The sequence below is a fragment of the Phacochoerus africanus genome, chromosome 5 (genome assembly GCF_016906955.1).
Source record: "Phacochoerus africanus isolate WHEZ1 chromosome 5, ROS_Pafr_v1, whole genome shotgun sequence".
NCBI classification, from domain to species: domain Eukaryota; kingdom Metazoa; phylum Chordata; class Mammalia; order Artiodactyla; family Suidae; genus Phacochoerus; species Phacochoerus africanus.
The window spans coordinates 60,620,974-60,647,749 of NC_062548.1; the positions used below are offsets into that span (position 1 = coordinate 60,620,974).

Sequence of the window (26,776 nt, forward strand, 5' to 3'; positions counted from 1 at the left end):
TGGTACATTCACAGTGTTGTGCAGGCATTAGCACTGTCTAGTTCTAGGATAGTTTCATCATCCAAAGGAGAAAGCTTACCCATTAGGCAGTCACTCCCCATTCCTTCTCTCCTCCCCCCACCTCCCACATCACCTGGCAACCTCTAGTCTGCTTTCTTTCTCTATGGATTTCCTACTCTGAGCGTTTCATATATATGGGATCATATACTATGCAGCCTCTTGTGTCTGGCTTCTTTCAGATAGCGTAATGTTTTTGAGGTTCATCCATTGTTATAGCGTATGTCATTGCTTTATTCTTTTTTGTGGCTCAGTAATGTTCCATTGTGTGGCTATACCATATTTTGTTTATCCACTCAGTAGTTGAGAGGCATTTACATTGTATTTCCACCTTTTGGCTTTGTGAGGAGTGCTACTGTGAAGATTTACAGGCAAGGATTTGAGAACTGAGAACCTATTTTTATTTGTTTTGAGTTTATATCTAGATCATGTTGTCATTCTGTGTATAGCTTACTGAGGAGTTGCCAAACTGTTATCCATAGTGGCTATACCATTTCACATTCACACTAACAATGTACAAGGTTCCAGTTTATCCAGTCCTCACCGACACTAGTTATTTTCCGTTTTTGTTTTTGATAATAGACATCCTGGTGGGTGTGAAGTGGCATCTTATTGTGGTTTTGATTTACCCTTCCCTAACCAAGTAACTATTAACATTGAGCATCTCATGCTGGTTGGCCTTTTGTGTATCTTCTTTTGAAAATGTCTATTCAAATCTTCTGCTTATTTTTTAATTGGACTTTTTGCTTTTTGTTGCTGAGTTGTAAGAGTTCTTCATAAATTCCCAATATTGGACCCTTATAAAATATATGATTTGCAAACATTTTGTCCCATTCTATAGGTTGTCCTTTTTTTTGTTGTTGTTGTTGTTGTTGGTATTTCTTGGGCCGCTCCCGCGGCATATGGAGGTTCCCAGGCTAGGGGTCTAATCGGAGCTGCAGCCACTGGCCTACGCCAGAGCCACAGCAACGCGGGATCCGAACCGCGTCTGCGATCTACACCACAGCTCACAGCAACCCCGGATCGTTAACCCACTGAGCGAGGGCAGGGACCGAACCCGCAACCTCATGGTTCCTAGTCGGATTCGTTAACCACTGCGCCACGACGGGAACTCCAGGTTGTCCTTTTATTTTCTTGACAGTATTATTTAAATTTTTATGAAATCTGTCTTATTTATTTTTTCCTTTGTCACCTGTGTTGTTGATGTCATATCTTTGAAAAACATTGCCAGATCTAAAGTCATAGAGATTTACCCCTCTGTCTTCTTCCTCTGAGTTATGTGGTTTTAGTGCTTCCCTTTAGGTATTTTTTAGTCTGTTTTGAATTAATTATTATGGTGTCTAGTGAGACAAGGGCCCGGCATCATTCTTTTGCACATGGATATTCAGTTGTCCCAGCACAATTTGTTGAAGAGGCTCTTCTTTCCCCATTGAATTAGACACTGCCAATCCCACTGCACCACAGCAGGAACTCTTCCTTTTGATCATTTTTATTTGTTTATTTATTTTATTATTATTATTATTATTTTGGTGTTTGTCTTTTCAGGGCCACACCTGCGGCATATGGATGTTCCCAGGCTAGGCGTCTAATCGGAGCTACAGCTGCCACCCTACGCCAGAGCCACAGCAACGCCAGATCTGAGCCACGTGTGTGACCTACACCACAGCTCATGGCAACACTGGATCCTTAACCCGCTGAGCGAGGCCAGGAATTGGACCCGAAACCTCATGGTTCCTAGTGGGATTCGTTAACCACTGAGCCATGACAGGAACTCTGACTATTTCTTTAATGTGGGTAGTTACAGCTATAAATTTTCCTCTCAGCACTGTTTTCACTGCATGCTATAATACATTTTGGTATGTTGTGTTTCCGTTCTTTGCTTATCTCTAAGTGTTTTCTAATTACTCTTATGATTTCTTCTTGGACCCATTGGTTGTTGAGTTTGTTGTTTTACTTCTACATATTTCTGAAATTCCCTGTTTGCCTTCTGTCATTTATTTCTAGTTTCTGTTTTAATAGGGAAAGATACATTATGTGGTTTCAGTATTTTAAGATTTACTGAGACTTGTTTTCTGGCCTATGATCTATCCTAAAGAAATTCTTTGTGTACTTGAGAAGAATGTGTATTCTGTTGTTGCAAGGTGAAATGCTTTGTATATGTCTGTTACATTTAGTTGGTTTATAGTGTCATTCAAGTCCTCTATTTTCTTTTGATCTTCTGTGTAATTACATTGTTGAAAGTAAGCTATTGAAGACTTCAACTATTATTTCATAATTATGTCTCCCTTCAGCTCTGTCATTTTTTGCTTCACATAGTTTGGAGCTCTGTTTTTAGGTGTGTATATGCTTATAATTATATCTTCTTGATGATTGACCTTATATCAATGTATAATGGTTTCCTTTGTCTCATAGTAATTTTGGATTTAACATCTGTTTTTTTCTAGTATTATAACTACTCCAGCTCTCTTTGGGTTTCTATTTGCATGAAGTAGCTTTTCCTCCCCTTCAGCCTATTTCCATCTTTGGATATAAAGTGAATCTTGTAGAAAGCATATAGTTGAATTATGGTTTTTAAATCCATTTTGCCAGTATCTGCCTTTTGATTTGGGAGTTTACTACATTTAAATTTAAAGTAATTACTGATAAGGAAGAATTTCTGCCATTTTACTATTTGTTTCCTAGATATCTTACATCTTTTTGTTTGTTTGTTTCTCAGTTTCTCCATTACTGCCTTCTTTTGTGATTAACTGATTTTTTTTCTTGTAGTGACCATTTTGATTCTGTACTCATTTCCTTTTCTCTATTAAGTTATTTTGTTAGTGGGTACACTGGAGATTGTAATTTGTATCTTTAATTTATTACAAACTAGTTTGAGTTAATGCCAATCTAGCTTCAACAATATACAAAAACTCTGCTCCTGTACAACTCCACCCTTCCCCTTTATGTTTTTAGTGGCCCAAATCACATCTTTAAACATTGATGTATGATATTTTTTCTTTTTAAATTGTTTTTCTTTCTTTTTTTTTTACAATTTTATTGAGATGTAATTGACATACAGCATACAGTTTAAGGTGTACAGTATCATGATTTGACTTACATAACATCATGAAGTGATTATCACAATAGGCTTCTAAAATGTTGTTTTAACAGTATTTCATACAGGTTTTTAAAGTGTTGATGCCCTTACCCTTGCCCATCACATCCTTGAAATGGCAGGTCACACGGAGCCTCCTTCACCTCAGCCACTTGATCTTTGTGGTGCTTGTGCTTAGTCCTTGGGGTGGAGCTAGAGGGGGAGCTCCTTCCTGGGCACCTGTGAGCCCAGGCCCTCCTCTCTAGAGCACTAAGCTCTCTTCTGGAGGCTCCCCTCACCTGACAGGTGGTTCTTTCTAGGGTAGAACACTTAGCAGTTTGCAGATGGCCAGGCCCCAGAAGGCTGTGCTAGCCCTTCCTTGGAGAGAAGGTAGGTGTCTCTCACCTATACAGGTAGAGCCCTTCTGAGGCTTGGGTCATGAGGGATGCCCCTTGTATTCTGCCCACAACAATTCTGAGCTACCCTTCTCTTCACCCAGCATGGCGCAGTGGCTGGGATGGTGGCGGGCAGGGGGGGACACCGCAGTACTCTGTCCCATCCACAGGGTTGCAGACAGCTGCCGCCAGGCCCATCCTCTTGCCCAGCCTGCAGGGCAGCTACTTCGATCATCCCCTGCACCAGGGACTCGTGAGCCCCACCCGGCGTCTCTGCAGCCCCACCTCTGCTCTAGCTCCCAAGTCCTCAAAGAAGCCCAAGATACAGGCCAGTGGGGACATGTTCCCAAGTGACTGGAGCCCGCCACCTGTGGAGTTCTTGAACTTGAGGGCACTGCAGGCTGACAGGGCAGCCCCAGTCCAGAGGCAGGTGGATACAGTGGGGCCTTGGAGCCTAAGGAGACTGGCCCACCAGCTCCCCGAGGGGTTACAGCAGGAGCCCCAGGACTCAGACTCCACGGAGCACCTGGCCTCACTTGAAGAGCTGTTCTGGAACATGGCAGGCACCAGCCCGAAGGCTGCAGCTCTGGAGGTGGACGCCCGCACCTCGGTAAGCCAGAGGCCCCCTCTTTAGCCACCCTCCTTAGTCACCACCAGGCCGCTCCTCAGCCACTCCCCAGCTGCCCTCCTTTGGCCACCTCCCTTGACCATAGCTCCTTGGCCGCACACCCCAGCCTCTCCCCAACCTTTGGGGTCTCATGGGCCCTTTATTTCTGCTCCCAGTTTCTGCTAACAAATGGCTGAGGGTGGTGTCAGATTGAATGCCATTCCTATGTGGGGCCTTTCAAGGCTTTCACAGCAAAGGCTGGGATCTGGCCCTAGAGAAAGGACCTTGGTGCTGGCATCTGGGCTAGCCTCAGCCGACTCTGGACCAGCAACTTGGGATTCCTGAGTGAACACTTGAGTGATAAATTGCAAGCTGGGGATATAAACTTTTGCTGCTGGGCAGACTGGGGATATGTAAGTGCCCATAGATCCAGGAAATTTATTCTCCACATAGGATTTACTTATTTGTCATAGTCCAAGATTGCCAGTAACTTAACATGCTTACCACTAGGGAACTAATAAGTTATGTTCTAGTTGTACATCAGAATACTTAAATAATTATTTCTTGAAGTTCCCCTCATGGCTCAGTGGAAATGAATCTGACTAGTATCCATGAGGATGCAGGTTTAATCCCTGGCCTTGCTCAGTGGGTTAAGGATCCCGAGTTACTGTGAGCTGTGGTGTAGGCCATCCACTGTAGCTCCGATTGGACCCCTAGGCGGGGAACCTCCATATGCTGCAAGTGCAGCCCTAAAAAGACAAATAATAATATTTATCTCTTGAGTATTGGTATGGAATGATCCTGAAGACTTATCATTAATTGAAAACCAGAGCTAAGTGCAGAGTAGGGAGTATAATATGCTATGATTTGTGTTAAAGGAGAGACTCTGTGATGTGTTACTGTTTGCTTCTCTATGTGTACAGTATCTCTGAAAACACAGCCAGCAGTGAGCACCTATGGTCACCTGTGGGGTGGGACCTAGGTGGCTGAGGATGGAGGCCAGGGGAGATGTCTATACTTTTCAATATATTTTTTTTTGGCCACACCCACGGCATATGGAAGTTCCCAGGCCAGGGATGGAACCCGCCCCACAGTTGCATCCTGTGCCACAGCTGTGACAACACCGGACGTTTAACTGGCTGCACCACAAAGGAACTTGCACTTTTCTATTTGTCAATCAGGTGAATGAATGCCTTGCCTGTTTAGAAAAGTAAACAAAATAAATAAAGGGCTTAATTTAGATTCAGTTTCATTCTCTTTCCCTCTTTTTCTTTCTTTCCCATTCCCATGTCATTTCTCCAGTTCACCTCAGGGGGCTCAGAGTGCTATGTCAACAGCTTGGATTACTTACTGCAAGAGAAGAGGTGAGTGGGGAGGGTCCATCAGGGGGTCTTCACCTCTGTGGGGTTGGTGGTAATTTCACAGAGGTTGTTCTCAGAGACTCAGAGCAAATTCCTCTCAGAATAAAGCAGCCTACCCACCCCACCATCAGCATGCCTCCCAGGTGCCCTGGTTAATAGTAAACTTGGGGAATGGTAGCAGGTCAGAGGGCGCATCTCCGAGGCAGGGAGCCCAGGACCCTCACCCCGTACAGAGGCCTCACTCCAAGTCCTCTCTCTGCCTGGGTGCTGTTTTGCCCGATTCATGATTGTTTAGGGCTCACTCAACTCCCATTGAAGTGTTAGAGTGAAATGGAAAAAGCAGAGCTTTGACTATCGCCTCACCTGTGATGAGGGCAAGTGTAAGGTGCCAGCCTTTCCTGCCGCCTGTCCCACACCAGCACCTGAGCACACTTAGCTCCTTTCCCATGGCACTTGGCCTATTTTATGCCTGCTTTCCCCCTGGCATTGCAGGGAGCCTGTCTCACATGGAAGTTGGCTTCTAAAGGTAAAAGTCATATCCAGTCAGAGCTGGAAATCCCTTAGGAAAGTGGAGGTGGGCACAAAGTCAACCCCTGTGCTCTTTCTGTACTGGAAACCAGCTAAAGTGGTTGGCTGGCACTGAGGGCCCATTTGGGGTGAAGATGCTAGACTCCTGCTCCTCCACTGCCTGCGAGGACTGGGGTGTCTGGCGTGCAGGTAGACTTCATCCCTGGGCATGCGCTTTGATAGAATGGGAGCACATTGCCCACAGGCTTTATTCTTCTTAGTCCTCTTCCCTTCTCCCATGTTGTTTTTGCTCCATGTGTGCTCGCCCCCTTGGCGGAAGTTAAGTATAGGAAGAGGCAGCACTGTTGTCTGACACTTGGGCTCTTGTCTCAGTTCCTGCTGGAGGTCTCACTGGTCTCTGTTTTTCCCACTTCCCAGCCCCATGTTCTTGCCCACAGCAAGGGCTTCAACAGACAAGTGGGCTGAACTACTGTTTTCTCTCCTGGATCTATTCCTGACCCCACCCCAGAGTCATCTTCCTCCTCCATAAGCTCTTCCAGGCTCTTAATAGCCCATGACTTTTGTTGTTTGACTCTTTCACCTAAGTACATTTTCACCCAACCAGAGTGTAAGTTGGGAAAGGGGCCATGTCTGTATGTTCCCACGTGTCCAGCTGTAAGTAAACTAAATGCTTGAAAGTGTCAGTGGGAAAAAGTGACCACGCATGGCAAACTACCTGCTCATCAAGCCTGGCGTTGGGAGGTTCTTGCTCTGTGCTGGGCCCTGTGCCAGGCACCGGATTTACAGATAGGATGGTGCGGCCTGGCTCACCTGGAAACTGAACACAGTAATTCTGGTATTTCCAGTGCTGTGAAGCTGCTATGGAGGGGCCTGGACTGGTGGCACCTAACTTAGCCTGGGGTCAGAAAAGAATCCTCAGAGGGGTCCTTGTTCTCGGGCCTTGGAGGATAAGATCTGGGAGGTCAGCTGGAGTAACTACATGTGTGAAGGGAGGCAGGACAGACTATGTCTCTCCTGGCTGGCTAGGACTGGAATTCTCAGTGCTAGAGTGTGAGGGGTGGGCAGAGCGGGAGATGCAGCTAAGAGCTGAACACGGGCTGGATCATGAGGGGCCTCCTGAGCACAAGGTCGAGTCATGGGAGAATTCTAAGCAGGTTGTGATGCATTTTCCCGCAATCACTGAGGCTGCATTATAGAGACTGGATGGGAAGTGGGAGAGGGAACAGGGTGAATGCTAGTGAGATGGGCCCCTGGGAGGAAGGGCCTCCTGTGGAATCTGCTGCACTGCGTGGTGGGGGCCTATGTCGGGAGGAGGAATTCAGAACTGGAGTGATGTCAGAGGGCTAGCCAGTGGCTGGCCAGGAGGATCTGAACCCAAGGCAGTCTGGGCTGGAGGTGAAATCTTGGAGAGCCAAGGCCCTGTGGGTAGAGCTAGGGTGAGAGCCTGGAGGGCAGGGCAGGGCCTGGGGGGCTCCCAGACTCCCTCCACAGCCCACAGGAACAAGGACACAGAAGGCCAAGGAGGGACTGGGGCCCCTCGGGGCTTGGGGTTGGCATGTGGTTGGAGCAGGAGGAGGGTGAGGGAGCCGGCTTGGCAGGGTCGTGGTTGGCACATTGAAAAGGGAAGTGAGGCTCTCAGGGTGTCCAGGAGAAGCCAGCCTGTGGGCAGGGCAGACGGGAAGGAGCAGCCCCTTGGGGGCTCTGGGGAAATGTGGGCACAGGGGCTTCTCCTGGTCCTCAGGGCTGGACCGAGGCAGGGGCAGAAGGGCTAGGTCTTAGCCCTGATATGTTAAAAAAAGCAAGCAAATGCCAGAATGAAGTGTACAAATAAAGGTGTGTTTGAAGTTGTGTAGTGTAAATTGTCTTCTTTTGGGCAACACAGCAGATGCAATGCAGACCCTCCCCTGTCCCAGGAATCTAAGCTTGAGGCCTTCCTGCAGGGAGACAGGGCCTGGGCTCTTGGCCCCAGGCCTAGGCCCTGCTGTGCCCATGGAGGTGGAGGCCCCTGTGGCCCAGCGATGGGGCCGGGTGAGCAGGCCCCGGATTGACTCTGTTGTTGCCTCTCCTGTCCCTGCAGGGAGCAGGCCCTGGAGCAGGAGCAAGAGAAGCTGCTTCTGCAGGACTGTCCTCACCTCGATTCCTTGGATCCTGATGAAGATGAAGTGCCCCTGGCGCTGGAGCACAGGTTGGGGCAGGGGGCACTGTGGGGGAGGGGCCTGCCCACTTGGGCCGAGTGCCCACACCTGCCTTTCCAGGCAGAAGATTTAAGTGCTGACCTGCCCTTGGGCTTGGATAGTTGCAAGCAGAGATTCGTGCATCACTGATGAGTTTTCAAGTTGCCTCCTTTTACACCCACATCCGTTCATTGATTCACATACTGTGTGTCAGGGCCTAGTGTGGGCCTTTGAGGACACAGAGGCATAAAGCACAGCCTGCTCTTCCCCAGTTGTCTGCCCAGACTGGTAGAACCAGATCTCAAACCACAGTCTGAATGAAAACTGCCTTTGAAAGGAGAATACAGCCTTGTGACATTTTTTTCTCCTCCATGTGGGGAAAGAAAGTAGCTCTGGTCTGAGCTGTGGGCCGGGCCAGAGTCTGCTGGCCCATCGCTGGAGGGAGGACTGGGTTCATGGAGTCTCAGAGATACCCTACAACCACAAGAATTGAATACATCTTCAGGGTACCCTGCTGTCCATCCACCCATTTGCCCGTCCATCTGTTTGTCCATCCAAGCAACAAACATCTATTATGTTCCAACTTGGTGCCAGGCTCTGTGCAGCTTCTGGGGATACAGCAGGCGCAGAACCAGACAGAGATCTCTCCTAAGTGGTGCTTGCTGTCAAGGCGGGGAGACCAGCAGTGCGCACAGTAAATGATGCTGTATGATAAGTGCCAGTGAGAAAGGGTAGCATGGGGAGGAGTGGCAGGAGCATGGGGCAGGCTGTGAGAGCTGGACAACGGTCAGGGAAGGCCTCTGTGAGCGGATGACTTCTAAACCAAGCCCTGCAGCTGGTGAGAGGCGGTCTGGGAGGACCTTCCAGTGGGCGCCCTCCCCATGTGTGGGGAGCAGTGATAAGGAGGAGGTGGGGGAGAAGAGGCTGGGAGGTGAGGGGGGCTTCATGCTGGAGCCTCACCTCTGTGTGAGCTGGCTGCCACTCATCTGAACAGGGCCACTGGTGAGGGGGTGTGGAGGGGGCGTGAGGGTGAAGGGAGAAGGGAGATGGGGTGGCACAGGGAGCCAAGATAGTAACCCTGGGAGGAACGGACGGGGCAGTGAGGAGGAGGCAAATTCCAGGTGTATCTTCAGGGTAGAGCTGAGCTGTCTTTAATTGGGAAAGGCTGAGTGATGCAGGCAGGGGGATAAGAGTTCACTTGGGGGACCCCCTGGAGTGAGAGCCAGACAAGGACCTCCTTGTCTAGAGAGGCAGGCTTGGAAACCACCACAGGTACTGGTGATGTTTAAAGCTGCAAAACCAGGAGTTCCCGTCATGGCACAGCGGAAACAAATCCGACTAGGAACCATGAGGTTTGTGGGTTCAATCCCTGGCCTTGCTCAGCAGGTTAAGGATCCGGCATTGCCATGAGCTGTGTGTGGTGTAGGCTGGCAGCTACAGCTCTGATTGGCCCCCTACCCTGGGAACCTCCATATGCCTCGGGTGCAGCCCTAAAAAGACAAAATAATAATAATAATAATAATAAAGCTGCAAAATCAGATGAGACCCCAAGTTCCCCTTGTGGCTCGAGGGAATCGAACCTGACTAGTGTTCCTGAGGATGTGTGTTCGGTCCCTGGCCTCACTCAGTGGGTTGGGGATCTGGTGTTGCCACAGGCTGCGGGGTAGGTTGCTGATGTGGCTCGGATCTGGCATTGCTGTGGCTGTGGTATAGGCTAGCAGCTGCAGCTCCAGTCGACCCCTAGCCTGGGAACTTCCATATGTTGCAGGTGCAGCTCTAGAGGGGAAAAAAGGTGAGATCGCCAGTATGGAAAGAAGAGCAGGAGCCCAAGGGTGCAACGTGGAGGTCATGGTGACCTTGACCAGAGCAGCTCCAGTGGGTGGTGGCAGCAGGTGGCTTGGGGCAAACCTGCCTGGAATGGGTTCAGAGAAGAACAAGGGGAGAGGTCGAAAGAGAAGAATAGGCGGCAGCTGAGAAGGCGCATTACAGGCAGGACAGATCTTTCTGTTTCTACATCTTCCTTTCCTTTCTTCTCTCCCTTCCTCCTCCCTTCCCTCACTCAGGAGCCATGTGTGCCCATGTGACTGGGGGCAGGCCAGTCCACTCGCCCTGGATTGTCTGCTTGTCTGGGCCCTGCTTTTTCTGTGTGTCTGGGTGACGATATTCAGGTCCCAGCAGTGACAGCTGGGTTTTTTGTTTTGTTTTTTGGATTTTTGTTTTTGTTTTTTGTGGGGTTTTTTTGGTCTTTTTGCATTTTTCTAGGGCCATACTGGCGGCATATGGAGGTTCCCAGGCTAGGGGTTGAATCAGAGCTGTAGCCTCCAGCCTACGCCAGAGCCACAGCAACTTGGGATCCGAGCCACGTCTGCGACCTACACCACAGCTCATGGCAACGCCGGATCCTTAACCTACTGAGCGAGGCCTAGGACTGAACCCACAACTTCATGGTTCCTCATCAGATTTGTTAACCATTGAGCCACGATGGGAACTCCGACGGCTGGGTTTTGTTGTGCTCTGAGTCAGCATCTGGTGTCCACTCACTCTGGCGTGAATGATAACACACTGGCTTCTTGGGTCCCCCACTCTTAGGACCCGCGCTGTCACTGTTGCTCAGAGAAGATCCCCAGCAACACCTTGGCTGGCCGTGTGCTTTTTTTCTCAAGTCTTTTTGATAATCATCTCAGGTTTGATCAGGGACCAGAAGACTTTCTATAGAGCTTGTGAGTATGAAATATTTCAGGCTTGGAGGGCCAATGCAGTCTGTCACAATTACTTGGCTGTACTTCTGTGGTGGGAAGGCACCTGTCCACTAGCCTCAGTGAGTGATCTTGCCTTTGTTGTATTGAAACCTCCTGTACAGAATGGGCAGGAGGTGACTGCAGCTGGTGTGCAGCGGCTGACCCCTGGACTAGATCAGGGGGACACCTGCCTCCTAACTGGTCCCAGTTTCCACACACTGCCCAGAGGCAGGGGAGGGGTACCTTGCAGTCACACAGTGACTTGCGATGGAGCCAGCAGGTTTGTGCCAAAGGCCTTGGTGGCAAACTGAGTGATGAAAGCAATTTTCTCTGTGTTTTGGGGTGTGGATTTGGCTTCCAGGGCCCCCACTCACTGGATGGAGAGCCCTGGAAGTAAACGTCTTGAAACATCTCTGTAGCAAGAATAATCCTTCTGTCTCTTAGCCTTTCTCCTGAGTGCTTTTAGGATTTTGGAAGTCCTGGCCTGGCTGTTTTGAAATTCCCCACAGAAAGAGAGTTATCTGGGCAACCAGCTTAAGTCAGATAGTATTCTAGGCTTTGAAATTGCTGATAATTTCCTGGGCATGTGACATTTTCAAGTAGTACTTTGAGAAAGCTTTTTTGACAACATCCACTTTGAGGTGGTTGTTTTGATGTGGGATCATTTTGATGGGACAGTTCAGTTCTCTTCTTCAAAGAAAATTACTCACTGGTGGACAAAACTAGCAGGCCTCTTCCATCCCTGAACTGAGCCAGGGGTGGGCTGGGGTGGGGAGCACCAAGGAGAGGTATGGAAGGGGTGAGGCCGAAGCCGGGGCCTAACCACCATCTGACATTCAGGGCACATGTGACCCAGAGTCACGTGGCCACCACAGCTGCCCATCATAGAAAGGCCCCCAGTCATGCCAAGCAGATCATCTGCTCATGCTCTAAGGATTGCTTGCATCTTGATTAGACAACTTCCTATGTTCTCTGTTCCTTAACATTAAAGACCTTATGTGTGTGCTGGGCAGGGGAGGGGAGGCTGTTTAACCCACAGCATCATCCTTTATCCTCAGTTCTGAGCTGTACAGGAAATCGTCAATTAGATGTGAGAGTCATCTCAGAGTTCTTAATGATGCACATACATTATATTTAATATCACAAAAGTCCTTTTGAATGATGGTTTGGGGGGCAGGGCTAAGACCTTTTTACAGATGAGCCTATTCTTACAAACTTTTAATAATTTGTACATTTTTTAAAATTATAAAAGCAATATAGGAATGCTCGAGCACTCAGATGGCAGAGAAATTGACAAGACAGAAAGTTGTTTTACCATTCACGTGGTGGTTTGCAGACGCTGCTCCCAGAAGGCCATGGGATCAGAATCTCCTCTATTCCGACATCCTTCCCTTTTGTGCCATTTCATCCTTAGGATGTGCGTAGCCTCCTTACGTTGGGTGTTGGGTCACTTGGCCAGAGTGACAGATTACATCTGGCCAGCTGGTGGGCCGCCAACGGCGCCCCCCCCCCCCCTCCGGTGCTGGCAGCTGGGTCCCAGATCCTCATGGGAGCTGCAGGCAGTGTCCCCCTGAGTTCACTGACTCAGGCCACAGCTGGGAACCTGGGTCTGGGCCTTCCTCTGATTAGAGGAGCAGTGGCAGTGCCTGTGGCTTGTTTTATTTTCTTCTTGTTAAATGGATGTTATGTTATCACAGAATTAAGAAGAACACAGTTTCGTGAAATAAACAGGAAATCTCTCCTCTACCTTCCCCTCCCCCATCCTCTTCCCAAGGGATGACCCAGGCCAGAGTTGGGTGTGTCATTTGGGTGTGGGGAGTGTTGCATGTGGCCAAGAACGTGCGTGTGCTTGTCTGTGGGTTTGTCTGCACACACTTGTCCTATCCTATGACTTGCCGTTTTTACTACCACAGACGCCAACAGTGCTCAGGGGTCAGTGCATCCTTCCTGGTGCGGAGATTTATTCCCATCCTAGGAATCCTCCTCACGTCTCCCTTAGACAGTCCCCAGCGAGTTGGAAGCCATTCCCCCTTCTCCCTGCTCCTCCCCTGTCTGCAGGGCCCAGCTTGGATCCTCCAGGATGAGTGGGCCTGGGCATTTGGCAGGCTCCCTGGAGTCCTGCTCACAAGAGCTTGAGGATGCTGCTGCTGGGAAGAAGGGTCTGGACTCCCTGATGGTGTGGGGACCCTCCCCAACCTGCTGCACCTGGGCCTTCTCCCCTCTGCTGCTCCCAGCGCCCAGCGGCAGCTCTGAGGCTGGTCCACTTGGTGCAGGGCATCGCTGTGATTCATTTGCACCTTTCCTGGGCGTGCAAAGTGCATCCTTCAGCACTTGGCACCACCGTGGTGGTACTCAGTGAGAGTCAGAACTGACCCCAGGGTGGGATAGTGTTTGGGACTAGGACTTCCGGCTCCTGGCCTGAGGCTGGGAGAGGAGGACTGTGGTTTGTGACATCCCGGAGTAGGAAGGGCTCCTTTTTCTGCGTCCCACAGGCTCCTTCCACCAGCAGGTGGCGCTGCACCCTGGTCTGGTCCCCTCCTGGCGGGGGCTGGGGGCTGGCGGCTGGCTTCTCTCCAGGCTGCAGACCAGGGTGTGCCTGCTGACGCCCCACTCTCCTGCCCCCTGCTTTGCCAGGAAGCTGGTGGAGCGGTTCTCCACATCACTGCAGGGCATCCCAGCAGGACACCCTGGCGAGACTGTGTTTGTACCCATGCATCACCCCCTGCCTCGCATGCTGGACCATTCACGCCTGAAGCCTCGAAGTCACCTGGAAGAGCTGTTCCTCAGGTAAAATGCGGCATGGCCAGGCCCCTCCCTCACGGAACCCAGTGATGAGGACGACCCTGTATCACCAGGCTGTATTTTGCCAGTTTGGGTAGGTAGACTTTTAGGGGAATGGATGAAATGGCACACATGGCTGCTTATAATGTTTCATTTACTCTTTTAGATTACATACTTTAAAAACTCTTACATCACAGCAGATACTAGATATTTGTTTATGCGGTCGTGTTGTCTTTTCTCCCCCGTGCCCCAGTTTCATGGAGCAGCTCTGGTCAGGCTCTTCCCACATGCCTTTGGGGTTATGTCTCCATCCACACTGGAGCCACTTTCCTGGCCATCCAGCAGCTTTCCAGAGCCCCTCGTCACTTCCTCCTACTGCCTCTCTGGTCTGTGTGTGATGCTGACGCTGAACAGTTTGACCCCAGTCACGAGTACATCCTGCCTGACATTAGGACAGCTGCCCTGTTCCTCTTCTCCTTGGGAGTTGTTCATGATCGTTATCACATAACCACTGACTATGTTGATTTTTAAGGGAGTTTTTTGTTTTGTTTTGTTTTTTAGGGTTAGGGCCGCACCTGTGGCATATGGAAGCTCCCAGGCTAGGGGTCGAATTGGAGCTGCAGCTGCCAGCCTACACCACAGCCACAGCAACATCAGATCTGAGCCGCATCTGTGACCTACAGATGGCTTTTGGCAACGCCAGATCCTTAACCCACTTAGCGAGGCCAGGGATCCAGTTCACATTCTAATAGACACTGTGTCTGGTTCTTAACCTGCTGAGCCACAATGGGAACTCTCTTTAAGGAGATTTTTAAAAAATTTACCACAGTGACATCTAATGCCTGTCATCGTGAGTTCATATGTCTAAAAATAAGAGAGAGAAGGCCCTCAGGATTCAGTGTGGCAGCCGTCCATGGGGGCTCAGCGCAGGCTGGCACCCTCCTGGACCCAGCAGCTGAGGGATGGAGGAGAGCCCACCTGCCCCCTCCCTGCCCATGAGGCACACGGAGGTTGGGGCTTAGTTAGGACTTGAGTGCAAGAATCTTGTTCTCTTTTCCAGCTGGCCCATCTTATTTTGTAGTAGAAAGATAACAATATCTTGATGTGTTTCCTTTAAAATTCCTTATCATAGGAAGTTTCAAACATACACAGAAGTAGAGTGTACTTCCATGTACCTGTCACCCAACATCAGTGGTTACCAATTCAAAGCCAGTCTTGTTTAACCTGTGCCCACTAAGATTGTCCCCTCAGGATTATTTTTAAACAAATCCCAGAACACATAAAATTTAATCTGTAAGCACTTTAGTCTGTGTCTGTAAAAGACACTATCTTTTGAGTACATAATTACACCTAAAAAAATACAGAATTTTTTTTGACTTTTTTTTAGGATGGCATGTACAGCATATGGAGGTTCTCAGGCTAGGGACTGAATCGGAGCTGCAGCTGCCAGCCATAGCCATAGCCACAGCAACTCCAGATATCCTTAACCCACTGAGTGAGGCCAGGGATCAAACCCTCGTCCTCATGGATGCTAGCTGAACTTGTTACCACTGAGCCACAACAGGAACTCCTGGAATTTCTTAGTATCATTGATATCAGTCAGCGTTCAGGTTTCCTTGATTGCCTCATGAGTGTTTTTTGTATGTTGTTGCAATCAGAATGGAAACAAGGCCCAAATGCTGCAGTTAGACAGTATCATGTTAATGGTGAAATTATATTGCATGGCATTGATGCCCCCAACACATTTTACCATTTTCCTCATTTTTCTTGACATACAGATTACTTCCAACTTTTCCCCTTGTAAACATCGTGGGAGAGAGCGTTCTTACACAGAAATATTTGTCTGCAGTTCTGGAATAGGTCTCTGGGTGTGATGTGAGATGGTTGGGTCTGGGGATATGAATACTGGTAAAAGCTGGCATTGCCAAATTGAAAATATATCTAATAAAGCGATGATGGGGCGGGGGGAGGAATGCAGGGAGAGAAGAAAGATAGTGGTGCTAGAGGAAGAAGAGGGACAGAGAAGCAGCCCAGCTGGGGCGGAGAGGTGCTAAGAGGGGAAAGGCGGGCAGCATCCTGAGCTGCTGCTCCTCAAGTTCTGTGTACACAGCAGGTGTTCTGTCCCGGGCTGGATGCCCGCAGGATGTGTTTGACAGAGGAGATGGCCCGTGGAGCGGTGGCCTGGGATCAGAGCGGCCATGCCAGATGGGGCCAGGTGGCCAGCCAGCCTCCCTGGAGCAGAGAAGCCAGGCCCTCCTCCCTCAGGTCGGCTCACGAAGCTGAGTGGAGAGGGAGGCTGCGGGGCCTCGGCACTGAGGGGCTTTCTGGAAGGTTGCCCATGCCCGCGGTCAGGTCAGGGGTTGCCTGCCATGTGCTGGGGAAGGGCGGCTTCCTGAAGGTTGCCCTTTTACTTCCTGTTCATGCCAAGGACTTCATGTGCAGACACAAGAGTGAGAAGCACTCGTGGTTCAATAATTGTCCTGTTGTGTGTGGCCGGAAACATGAAAACGGAGGAAGAAAAGGTTACTTGATCTTGCAAAAAGCAATGTGGTTCGACTTCTCACCATAGAAAAGAGTTAACACTCTGTGAGATTACGGGGGACTTATATTTTCCTCGTTATACTCCTCTGTATTTTCCACATTTTCTATGAGAAACATGTGCCTTTTTATCATTAGAGGTTTGGGAGAGAAGCAAATGTGGTTTTTAAGATGACTTCTTGAAATAGATTCACTTCTTCTTACTGTTGAGTGAAGAGGGACTTTTTCTTTCTTTCCACTCTACAAAGTGGAAATCTTGGCACAGAGTAATAAGCAGGTCTTTGTCTCAGAGCAAGTGAGGGTGACCCCCGTGTCTCTCCGTGACCGAGTGCCAGGCCTGGTCCTCCTGGGTTGGCTCTACAAGGCCTATATACAAGAAATCCTCTCCCCAGACCCACAGCTCTGGAACCAGAGGGGGCCCCGACCATCCTCTCTCATTCATCACCCAGCCGGAGCTGTAGCCTCAGGTCGGTTCCCTAGGACCAAAGTCACATGCTACAATGGAAAGTACCGGGGTGGACTTTTTCCTCCTCCCCTGACAGCAGTTTAAAAGGAAATCTAAGCCCCCAAGCATGGAAAAGCATCAGGACCTATGCCCACAGGCAGCTTCATTCAGGGCAGGAGCCGGCGCCATGGGGGGTGGAGATTGCCCTCATATTTACTCTGGGTCCTCCTGGGGCTTCCCCAGAGTGTTTGGGAGCATCAGGGCCCACATGTGTCCTCTGGGTGCCGGCTGTGTGTGTGGAGAAAAGGATTGGGCCCGAGCTGCGTGGATGGGGATGGGGCTCGTGTACCAGGTCTCTCCGAGGCCTAGCCCCAGCTCTTGTTCTGCCATGACCTTCTCCTCTCCCTGGCATGCAGGGAGGCCTGGGTGAAATAAATCCAGCAGTGCCAGAGTGTGGACAGGACTGAACCACCCAACTGGCTATGACTGCCCCGAAAGTACAGAGCCAGGGGAAGCGGCAGCTGGGTCGTTGCTGGGCTCCCCAGGCTGCTGGCCAGAGTGGTGCTCACCTGGCTTTAAAGAAAGGAAGGAAAAGAAGAGGAGGCGAGATGTACATTTGGACTGTTCATCATTTCTGTTCTCCCTCGGCATTTTACTTACACTTCCATAGGAGTAGGTTGGCAAAGGCACAGAAACTGATGCTGTTTGGTGTTTATCCCTCTGCCGTTACTTGGGATTCCCAAGGCATTTAGGGACTTCGCTCTCTGGGACTGCTGTCCATAAAATAGATGACCGGTGGGGTTTGGGGGATCCTGACTTGGGCCTTATCAGGAACACAGAGTCCAAGTAGGTCGGAGCTCCGCCAGGAGTCCAACACGCTGACCCAAGCTGGCGCCCTTGTTCTGTGATTCCCCTTTTTGGCTGATTCCCCCACCCCCCCGCCGCTTCCTTCCTTCTGTTTCCGTGGCCCTCTCTCCCTGCCACAGTGGCTGGGGATTTGAGCATTCTGACTAGGGCTGTTCTTTGTCCTGGCGGGGCCCCCTCCTCCTGGATGCTCAGTGTTGTCAGCTGGGCTTCACGTGCAGCCAGCCTGCTTGGCATCTGCTGCCAACAGGAGGCTCTGCTCCTCCTCCCACTCCACAACATTCTGACATTCTCAAGATACCTTCTGATTTGGCGTTGGCTTTGCCATGAACAAAGGAACTGGGTCAGCACTCTTGGTTTGTGGACAGGCCGTGAGCTTTTATAAATGTGACCACAGATGATTGTGTAACACAAGGTGTCCGAGTTCTCAGTGCACGCACCTGCCACCCCCTTCCCTCCTCCAGGCCTCCCCTGTGCTGCTCTGCAGACTCTCCCCCTGCCTCAGACCAGGGCGGTGTCTGCCCTCCAGGTCTGTCCCTGCCCTTAACCAAGCTGGAGGTCAGTTACGCCACTGGCCTGTCCTTTCCCGAATGGTGGGATGTCCGTGTGGTACAGCTGAGGCAAGGCAGCGCCGCCCTCACACTGAGGAGATTCCTGTATCTCATCTAGCTGTCGGCACAGAATTCCTTGAAAGCCCAGCTGGGCCATGCCCTTTCTGCCTGTCTCTGGCTCCTGGTCTTACAGACTAAGCCTAAGCCAGCAGCAGTGAACTCGGCTGCAGAGCCTGTGCTGCAGAGTGGTGTAAAAAGGGAGACGTGACCCAAGGGCTATGTCTCCCTCTGAGCAGCAGCTGAAAATGTGCTGCTCTGAGCTGACAGGGGCTTGTAGAATCAGTTCCCCTGCTGCGAAACTGGCAGGTCCCCCTAGAAGAATGCCAGAGCAAGAGTTTCCTTGGAGTCCCTGGAGCACCGCCTTCCTTGGCACATGGCCCCTGGCCAGATCCTACCAGTCTGTGAGGTCCTCTAGACCTGCTCTGCCTGGGTATTGTCTGTGTTCAGGTGCTGTGCCTGAACATCATGGGGGTGAGTCTGGGAAAGTGTCCATGTGACCAAGCACATGGAGCGGAGTGGCGTGTGCCAGCAGGCCTGCGGTGCACATGAGTTTGTACGTGCAAATCAAGGTCTGTTTCAGAGTGGTCAGCTTCACAAAGCCAGGAACAAAGCCGCTTTCTCCTCTGAACTTAAATGACTTTAAAACAAATATATACAATTTGTGAATTGCCTGGATATACTCAAGGAGACAGCAACTTGGCTCTGAGGAGCATCTTTGTTTTGGAGCATTCTGTTCCTGGCAGATTAAAATATGATGTCCTTTTTTAAAAAGAGAGGGGGAGGTTGGGCTGACCAAGGAAATTTCTATCTAGAGTCGTGACTTTAAATGCTGTCTAAAATGTTCTTTGCCTGAATTTGGCCATTAAAAAGAAGAACAAACATGAAACTACTCTTTCATTTCCTGGAATCCTTATTAATTGCCTTTAGGACATTCACTAGAAAGAGGGAGCAAAGAGGCATTCACCAGCCGTGGACGAAGCAGGAGGCTCCCACCCCAAATACAGCCTCCTCGGCACGCCCAGGAGGGTGACGGTCCAGCTCTCTGAAGCGAAACCTCCTCCACCAGAGGCCCGAAAACCACACGGCATATACCAGCTCCTTGTTTTACAGGAACCTGGGATTCTGTGGGTCCAGCCAACCTACCAGGGCAACAGGGCACATGAAACTGGGCTCCTCTCCATGCCAACAGCTCCTGGCAGAAAGGGAGGCCCAAGGGCAAGCTCAGGTTATGGCCCCAGGCGCGTGGCGAGTCTGAACACCAGTCTCCTTGACCATGGGATCTTGCTGTTCACGTGGTTTCCGAAGAATCCTCTGTGGCACCCTGACAACCTTGGCTGTTATTTCCTTCCCCGAACGTCCCCATCAGAGGCCCCTTTCTGTTACTTTCCCATCTTCTCAGGTGTCCCCTTTGTTTCGGAAAAACACAAGACAGGCAGACACGCTCTGTGTAACCAGACTCCGGACGCCAGCCCCATGTGGGCCCCATGGTAATTCTGTCCTCCTGCTGCAGCCTGGAGCCCTTGGCTGAGATGCGACTCCCAGACGCTGTCCTCACCACAAGCACATCCTTTCCCCAGCCCTGGTAAATGCCTCAGTTTGCCCCTCCATCAAACGGGAAGGACAAACTGTACCACCCAGTTGCGTGTTTAAAACAACTGAGATGTGTTCATGGACAGCAGGTGATTCTGTGGTTCCATGGCTTGTTTTTCCTTCCAGCAGCTGCTTGCACCACGGACTCCACGAGCATTTTTGTCCAGAGCAATTACTGGTGCACTTCTAGTGTCCCTGTGAAGCTGAAATCTGAATGTCTTTTCAGTCTTGCTGAGACGGGTATGTTGAGGAAGGCTGCCAGGCTGCGGGTGTGGAGGTCTCCCTGATCTCGCCCCCCTGTCCCTCTGTTCCTCTGCCCCCACAGCTCCCCGCCGGCCCAGCAGCTCTCATTCCTGCGCAGCGGCCTCCTGAGTGGCCTCTACCTGCACGTAGGTGATAGACCTGAGGCCCTGCTCCGGTGGCTGTTCCAGGTGAGGACTGTGGCCTGCCGCTAGGTGGCAGGAGTGTGCCAGCCAGGCAGCCTGGGCAGGGCTGCAACAGGAGAGGCTGGACACCGACCCTATCTGCCCTTGGGTGCCATTGGCACTGGATTCATCCCAGCAGAGGCTGGAGGAGGAAGGGAGGCTTGTGATGACCAAGCCTGGGAGGGGTGGTGACCAGCCTGTAGTCTCACTCTGCTCCCCCCAGAGCATGTGGCCTGTGTTGCCCGTGCCACTGGAGGCCCTCTGTGTGATGGGGGCCTGAACACTCAACAGGTGTTCCGTCATGTCCAGCTCGGCTCTACTCCGAGTCACAGGTCCTGGCCCTTGTCCCTAAGCAGCGGGAGCACAGCCCTGCCTCGACCTTGCTGGGTGCTGGGTGTTTGCCTCCCACTGTGAAGTTGTAGGTGGTTCGGCTGGGAAAGCCTAGAACAGCTGTTCTGTCTTCCCTTCTGGCTGCTGCCAGGACATTTTGCCTTGGGGGTACATGCATTCTGCCCCAGGCCGGAACCCTCGTACTGAGAACGACAGGGAGAAGCCAGTGAGGAAAGCCTGGCACCAGCTGCTGAGATCTGAATGCGAGGCACGGGGATGTGGCCTGGCCCTCGACCAGGACCAGCCCTGCCTGGGGACAGGCAGGTCACAATTCCAGCTGGTCTCATTTCTGCCAGTTGGAGCCCAGACCCCAGCTGTAAATTAGGGCCACCATGCCGGGTGGATTGTTGTGGGAACTCCTCAGCCCTGGCAGACTGGCTGGCTTCCAGAAAGAGCCCCCCAGCTCTCTCTTCTTCTCTCTGGGGTCCCTCTGTAACCCCTCCCCACCCCAGAGGAGAAAGGCACCCCCTTCCCCCTCCCCCAGGCCGGGCAGGAAAGGCTGGCAGGCAACACAGGGAACAGAGCGGCCATTATGTTCTGTCCCCAGTCAGTGCAGATTCTCTCTGTTCCTTGCGCATATGACAGACGCACAGTTGGGCGTCCGAGGCACAAAGAGCTGGCCTGAGATGTCGTTCAGAGGGTCCTTCTGTGACCTAAACACGGCTGTGGAGGCATGAGTGGGCGCTACTGTTTCTTCTGCCACCTCTGTCACCTGGGTGGGGGAGGGGCTAGAGCAGAGGACCCAGACCTGCTCTGCCACTTAACTGCCTTGTAACCTAAGGGGGTTATTTAACATCAGCTCAGTGCCTCAGTTTCTTCCTCTGTAAACTGGGGCCAATAGTGCCATGTGAAGGTTGAACAAGAAAATGCCAGGACCTGCTTTGTCCTTATGGTCCCCACATGTTTCTGCCCAGGGCCTAGGCATCATTGGAAGGAATGATGTTTGCACAGAGCTTCTGGTTGTCCATCCCCAGGGAGGAGAAACAAAAGCTTCTCCTGCCCACAACTGAAGTCAGATCAGTGAAAGGGTGCATTTGGCCTTAGGAGCTTCTGGTGATTCTCTGCCCAACATCTTTGTCTCGGGAGGGGAAGGAAGAGCAAGACAGCTGACGTCTCACGTGGTCATACCTCAGGCCTCAGCAGGATGGGCTCTGATGTTTCACTTCTGAGATTTGGGTTTTCTTGCCAGGGGAGCTTGTTCTCTCACAGCAGCAGTAGCATCATTCATTCACAGGCATTGGTTGAGGACCCGCTATGTGCCGAGCTCTAGGGATAGAAAGATTTTGGAAGCGAGGTCCCAGGTAAATGTGCAGAACATGGCCATGGGGCTCTGTGCTGAGGACTCTGGTTTTGAGAGGCAGAAATCCATGGGGGCTTCCTGAACTGCTGGGGAAACTCTTATGAAGGAGCAGGGGTCATTCCTGGGATCCAAGGGCAGGGATACAGCTGGGCCTTAAAAGAGTGGAACTAGAATGGGGAAGGGTCAGGATCCTAGGACAGGCTTCAGCTTTTCTTTGTACTCCAGGCTCCATGGTCAAGTAAGTCCCAGGGAGGACGAGTCTGATTGGCCTAAGAGGGGTTAAGGGACCACCCCAACACCTCTGACCCTGGCCCAAAGACAGCTGGGGAGCAGGGCGACAGGCCGCTGGGGACCCACGTGCATTCCTGGAGTTGATTCTGAGAGCTAGGGGATGGGGGAGTCGGGCAGGCTTTAACCCTGCTCGTTCAGCTATTATTGCTTTGGAAAGGCCATCCTCAGTCCTCATGGGGGCTAGTTCCTGCTGCCTGCCACCCTCCCTGCTCCCAGGGGGTTGGGTGGGGTGAACAGTGGGTGCTGGGTGAATAGGCTTCAGCTTCAGGGCTTGCCAATTTATGTTAGCTCTGTCACTGGAAACCCAGTGCATACCTGCCAGGTGAGCCTTGCTTGTAGATTATGCTCTCAGTGAATTCACATTCTTGTTGGGAAATGATTCCGTGTTCAACTATGAAGGAGTTAGGAAAGAGGCAGGGGGGAGGCAGCGTGGTGTCTTAGGGCAGATCGCCAGGGACACAGACCCTGCAGGTTTCCTGGGAAAACTACCCCTGGGATTGAGGGAAGGCGGCAGGAGAAGCAAAGCAAATGCACGAGAGGCCCCACCCAGTCCTGGGGGCTCTGGAACTGGGATTCCCTTTTACATTTGTACCAGCTGAGGCCAGGGGTCCTGGCCTTTGGACTACCAGTTATCAGACAGATGGCACTTGGAGCTGGGTGTGATCCTGGGTGAGAGACTCCCTCACACCAAGGTCATGCCCAGAGCAGGACTCGGCTCGGGGCCCTCAGCCAGCAGCAGTGCCCAACCCATGGGGATGGGAGCCTCTGTCCTGAAGGGGCTCTACCTGGAGCGCCCACTGCAGCAAGCTCTTCTTAGCACCCTTGGGAGGATGTGTACCGCACAGTGTGGCCCGGCCTTGCCTGGGGGGTCCCCAGACTGGACGGCGCTGGTGGGCGGGTTTGTGTCTCCGTGTCACACTCTGTTCACGTTCCCAATCCCCAGCTGTGACCTCAGGCCCAGGGAGCATTGGGTAAGAGATCCCAGGGAGTTTGAGTCAGGCTGGTGTCCTGCCTGCCCTCTCCCCACCAGGCCATTGAGGGTCTGCCCTCAGGACCCAGGACCTCCCAGAGCCAGTTCAGTCACTGCCGGGAAACCATACGAGGGTCACAAAGAGGGGGTGACTTGTCCTTGTCCAGCTGACTACAGTCAGTGATTTTGAGCTCTTTCTTTTCCCTACACTGGTCCCTGTCCTGGAGGGCACGGCTGTCACCACAGGGAGGGAGGAGCAGAAGGACCAAGACCCCCCCACAGGGAGGTGGACAGAGTAGGAGATTTTGAGTCACATAGATTGGGGGTTGAATCCTGATTTTGCTGCTTTCTTGCTGTGTGACCTGGGGCAAGTTGCTTGACCTTTCTGAGCTTGTTTTCCTTACCTCTAAAGTGGCAATAATGATGATATCCTTCTACCGGGTAGATTTGTGAAGATTAAATGGGACTTGTTTAATATGGAGTAATAAAGCTTTATTGCTATTACTTCATAGGGCTGACCCAGCTAACCTGTTTTTTTTCCTGCTAGCTGCTGACATGGCCTCCAGAAACTTCTTTGGGAGCCTTTGGTCTCCTGTGGGACCTCAGTGTGGATGGGCTCATCCGTCAATCTGGTCAGTACTACAGGTGCAGGGTGGCAGCTTGCATGCTGGGTACCCAAGCTGGAGAGCCTATACAGTAGACAGCTCCAGCCCCCTGGAACTCAGGGTGCAGGCGAGGTGCTGGTGGGGACATTGCATCACCAGCACAGGGGACATCAGGACATCTTTGGCTCTGGCTCCGACACTAGTAAAAAGCTGAGCCAGCAGGCTCCTTGGCACCTTATCTGGCCTCAGATCCGTGTCACCAGGGCTGAGTCCAGGCTGACTTCACAGACCCAGGATCCCAGAACAGCCTGGGAGGTGGATTCTCTGGATTTACACAGGCAGTTTGCCTCTGGCTTCTTCCTGAGAGCCCCAGTTTACTCGGGAGCATTCTAGAACATCTGCATCAAATTTGGGGAGCTCTTTGGGTTGGAGTCACCAAGGAGGAGGGCTCTGAAGCTGTGCCCCCACCAGTAGCTGTCCTCAGCTCCTAGGGCAGCAACAGAGCACCTAAGTTTGGACTGAGCTGGAGGGACTTGAGTCTGTACCTTGATCCTGGCACATAAGGGGTATGCCTAAATCATTTTTATGGTTTAAGATATTCAGAGTTCCACAGAAGCAATTCATTTTCCCTTCAGTGGCTGCACCCTTCCCAGGCTGTCATCATTTGGTGCCTAAACCTAGACACTTTGGCATCAAAAAATATCATGGAACCAGTCACAAGAGAAAGGGACTCACAGGTGTCCAGACCCCGACCTTGTACACCAGCTGTAGTCTGCCCCCACTTCCCCTGAAACACTGCAGCACAGAGCTCTGAATGCCAAAGTTAGAGACCCATGATGTACCATTACTCCCCACCCCCACCCACAAGCAGCCCATTGAATTTCTGCTTTTGTGCCTCCTCTCCTTCAGGAGTTGGCTGAACTGGGGGCCATCTGTCAAATTAGAGCATTCCAGACGCCTCCTGTTCCCCCCTCCCACTGCCTACCCCCCAGCCCAGACCCCTCTAACTCAGGTCCTCTGAATAGCGCCAGTCTCGGCCTCCTCTCCCTTTACATAACCTCTTCCCCTGCAGCCGGAGCTGCCCTTTTGGTGCCCCTGGGGCCGCCTCTGCGGCATGCCTGCCCTTTGGGGGAACAGAGGCCTCCTTGTCCCACTCTTCTCCTCCATACAGTGGTATGTGTCTCCTCCCGCAGGGACAGAGAGGACGTCCCACCCTTCTTTGCTGCTTGCCATGTTGTCTCTGACTTGCCCTCCATCTGGAGGAGCTGGGAATGGACTTCTGGGTATCTAGTTGGCCCAGCTCTCATGGCTCCCTTCCTCCAGTCCAGAGCATTTCTCCTGGCATCACATGGGAGCTCAGCCTGAGGTTGTTTTTCCCACCCTTTGCAGTAGAGACTGGCCCACAGAATGCCGGGCTCAAGGTCAGATCTTGATTGATTTGGTGAAAGGCGAAGGCCTGGTTCCCAAAAGAACTGAGAGCTTGAGCAGGCATTTGTACCCCCACTTTCATAGCAGCATTGCTCACAATAGCCAAATCCCAAACATCCACTGATGGATGAATGGATAAGCAAAATATGGTCGTACATCTGTGGAGTATCACACAGCCTTGAAAAAGAAGGACATTTTGTCACGTGCTACGACATGGACAAACCTGGAGGACATCACACTAAGTGAAATAAGCCACAGAAGGGTAACATACAGTATACATACGTACAGTATACATACTGTATGCCGTAGTTCCACTTATATTAAGGCCCTGAAATAGTCAAATTGATAGAGACAAAGTCGAAATGGTAGTTGCCAGGCAGAAGGGGAGGGGAGAATGGGAGGCTAGTGTTTAATGGGTACAGAGTTCCAGTTTGGGATGATGAAGAAGTTCTAGAAGTAGTGGTGATTGTGAAACATGAATGTGCTTAACACTGCTGAACTGTGCACTTAAAAACAGTTAAAGAAGTTCCCCTTGTGGCTCAGCAGGTTAAGAACCTGACTAGCATCGATGAGGATGCGGGTTTGATCCCTGGTCTTGCTCAGTGGGTTAAGGATCTGGCATTGCTGCAAGCTGCAGCAGAGGTTGCACATGTGGCTCAGATCCAGGGCTGCTTTGGCTCTGTGGTATAGGCTGGCAGCTGTAGCTCTGATTGGACCTCTAGCCTGGGAACTTCTATATACAGCAGGTGCAGCCCTAAAAAGAAAAAAAAGTGGTAAAAGAGTTCACTTGTGATGTCATGGGTTTAGGATCCAGCATTGTCACTGTAGCGGCTTGGTTGCTACTGTGGTGCAGGTTCAGTCCCTGGCCCAGAAACTTCTGCATGCTGTGGGTGCAGCCAAAAAAAAAAAAAAAGGTTAAGATGGCAAATTTTATGTTAGGTGTTTTTGTCATAATTTTTTTTAAAAGAAAAGGAAAGGCCAGGTCCAGAGCCAGGAGCCATTTGCCAGGAGAGAACCTACCGCAAGTTGGATCTGAAAATCAGCTGTGAGTCCAGGAAGCATTTGTACAGTTAAGTTAGATCCGGAATTGATACAAAAGGAAGCCATACTTACAGATTTGTCAGCGGCTTGAGGTTCTCTGAGTGTCCTTGTCCTCTGTGGGGTACTGCTCTCCGAGGCAGAACCCTGGGGCTTTGGACCTGTGATTGGGGTAGGTGAGTTTTTAAAGGTGCCTGGCCTTCCTCTTTTGTAAAAAGGGGGAGATTTGTGTAGTGAGTAAATTTCCATATTTTTATGGAGTCTGTAGTGACCAGCATGCCTTCCCAGATTGTCCTGGGAAAGGGCTTCATAATCGCCTTCACCCCAGCACCCCTCCTGGGTGTGGAGAGAGCCAGGGTGGGGTTGGCTGGGTCTCTGGCAGGGTCTGGGCTCCAGGCCGCAGTGCTGACAGTCATGGGTGTGCTGGTTACTCGGGCTAAGGGCCGAGAGCCCAAGGCTGGAGGATTGCAGGAAGATGGGACTTGTTCTTCTGGATTGAGAAGCAGCTCAGGTCACCTTTTAAAAGCTCCTTGATGAACTTGAAGAATGGGATATTCTGGAACACAC

The 26,776-nt window shown here is 51.3% G+C and overlaps 1 protein-coding gene across 5 annotated transcripts in view; it reads left to right on the forward strand.

Moving 5' to 3' along the window:
- The first annotated feature begins 4,038 nt into the window (after positions 1 to 4,038).
- The window catches only part of FAM178B (family with sequence similarity 178 member B), an 87,640-nt gene continuing 64,902 nt past the window's right edge, over positions 4,039 to 26,776 (forward strand). The window contains exons 1-6 of one of the 5 annotated variants that reach the window (XM_047781514.1): positions 4,039 to 4,135; positions 5,435 to 5,496; positions 8,099 to 8,206; positions 13,568 to 13,720; positions 20,088 to 20,193; positions 23,686 to 23,770. In XM_047781514.1, the coding sequence (XP_047637470.1) occupies positions 4,082 to 4,135; positions 5,435 to 5,496; positions 8,099 to 8,206; positions 13,568 to 13,720; positions 20,088 to 20,193; positions 23,686 to 23,770 (568 nt within the window). In that variant the 5' untranslated portion in view covers positions 4,039 to 4,081. Of the gene's footprint in view, positions 4,136 to 5,418; positions 5,497 to 8,098; positions 8,207 to 13,567; positions 13,721 to 20,087; positions 20,194 to 23,685; positions 23,771 to 26,776 lie in introns of those variants that run through there. The other 4 variants (XM_047781516.1, XM_047781517.1, XM_047781515.1 and 1 more) reach the window with 4 other exon arrangements.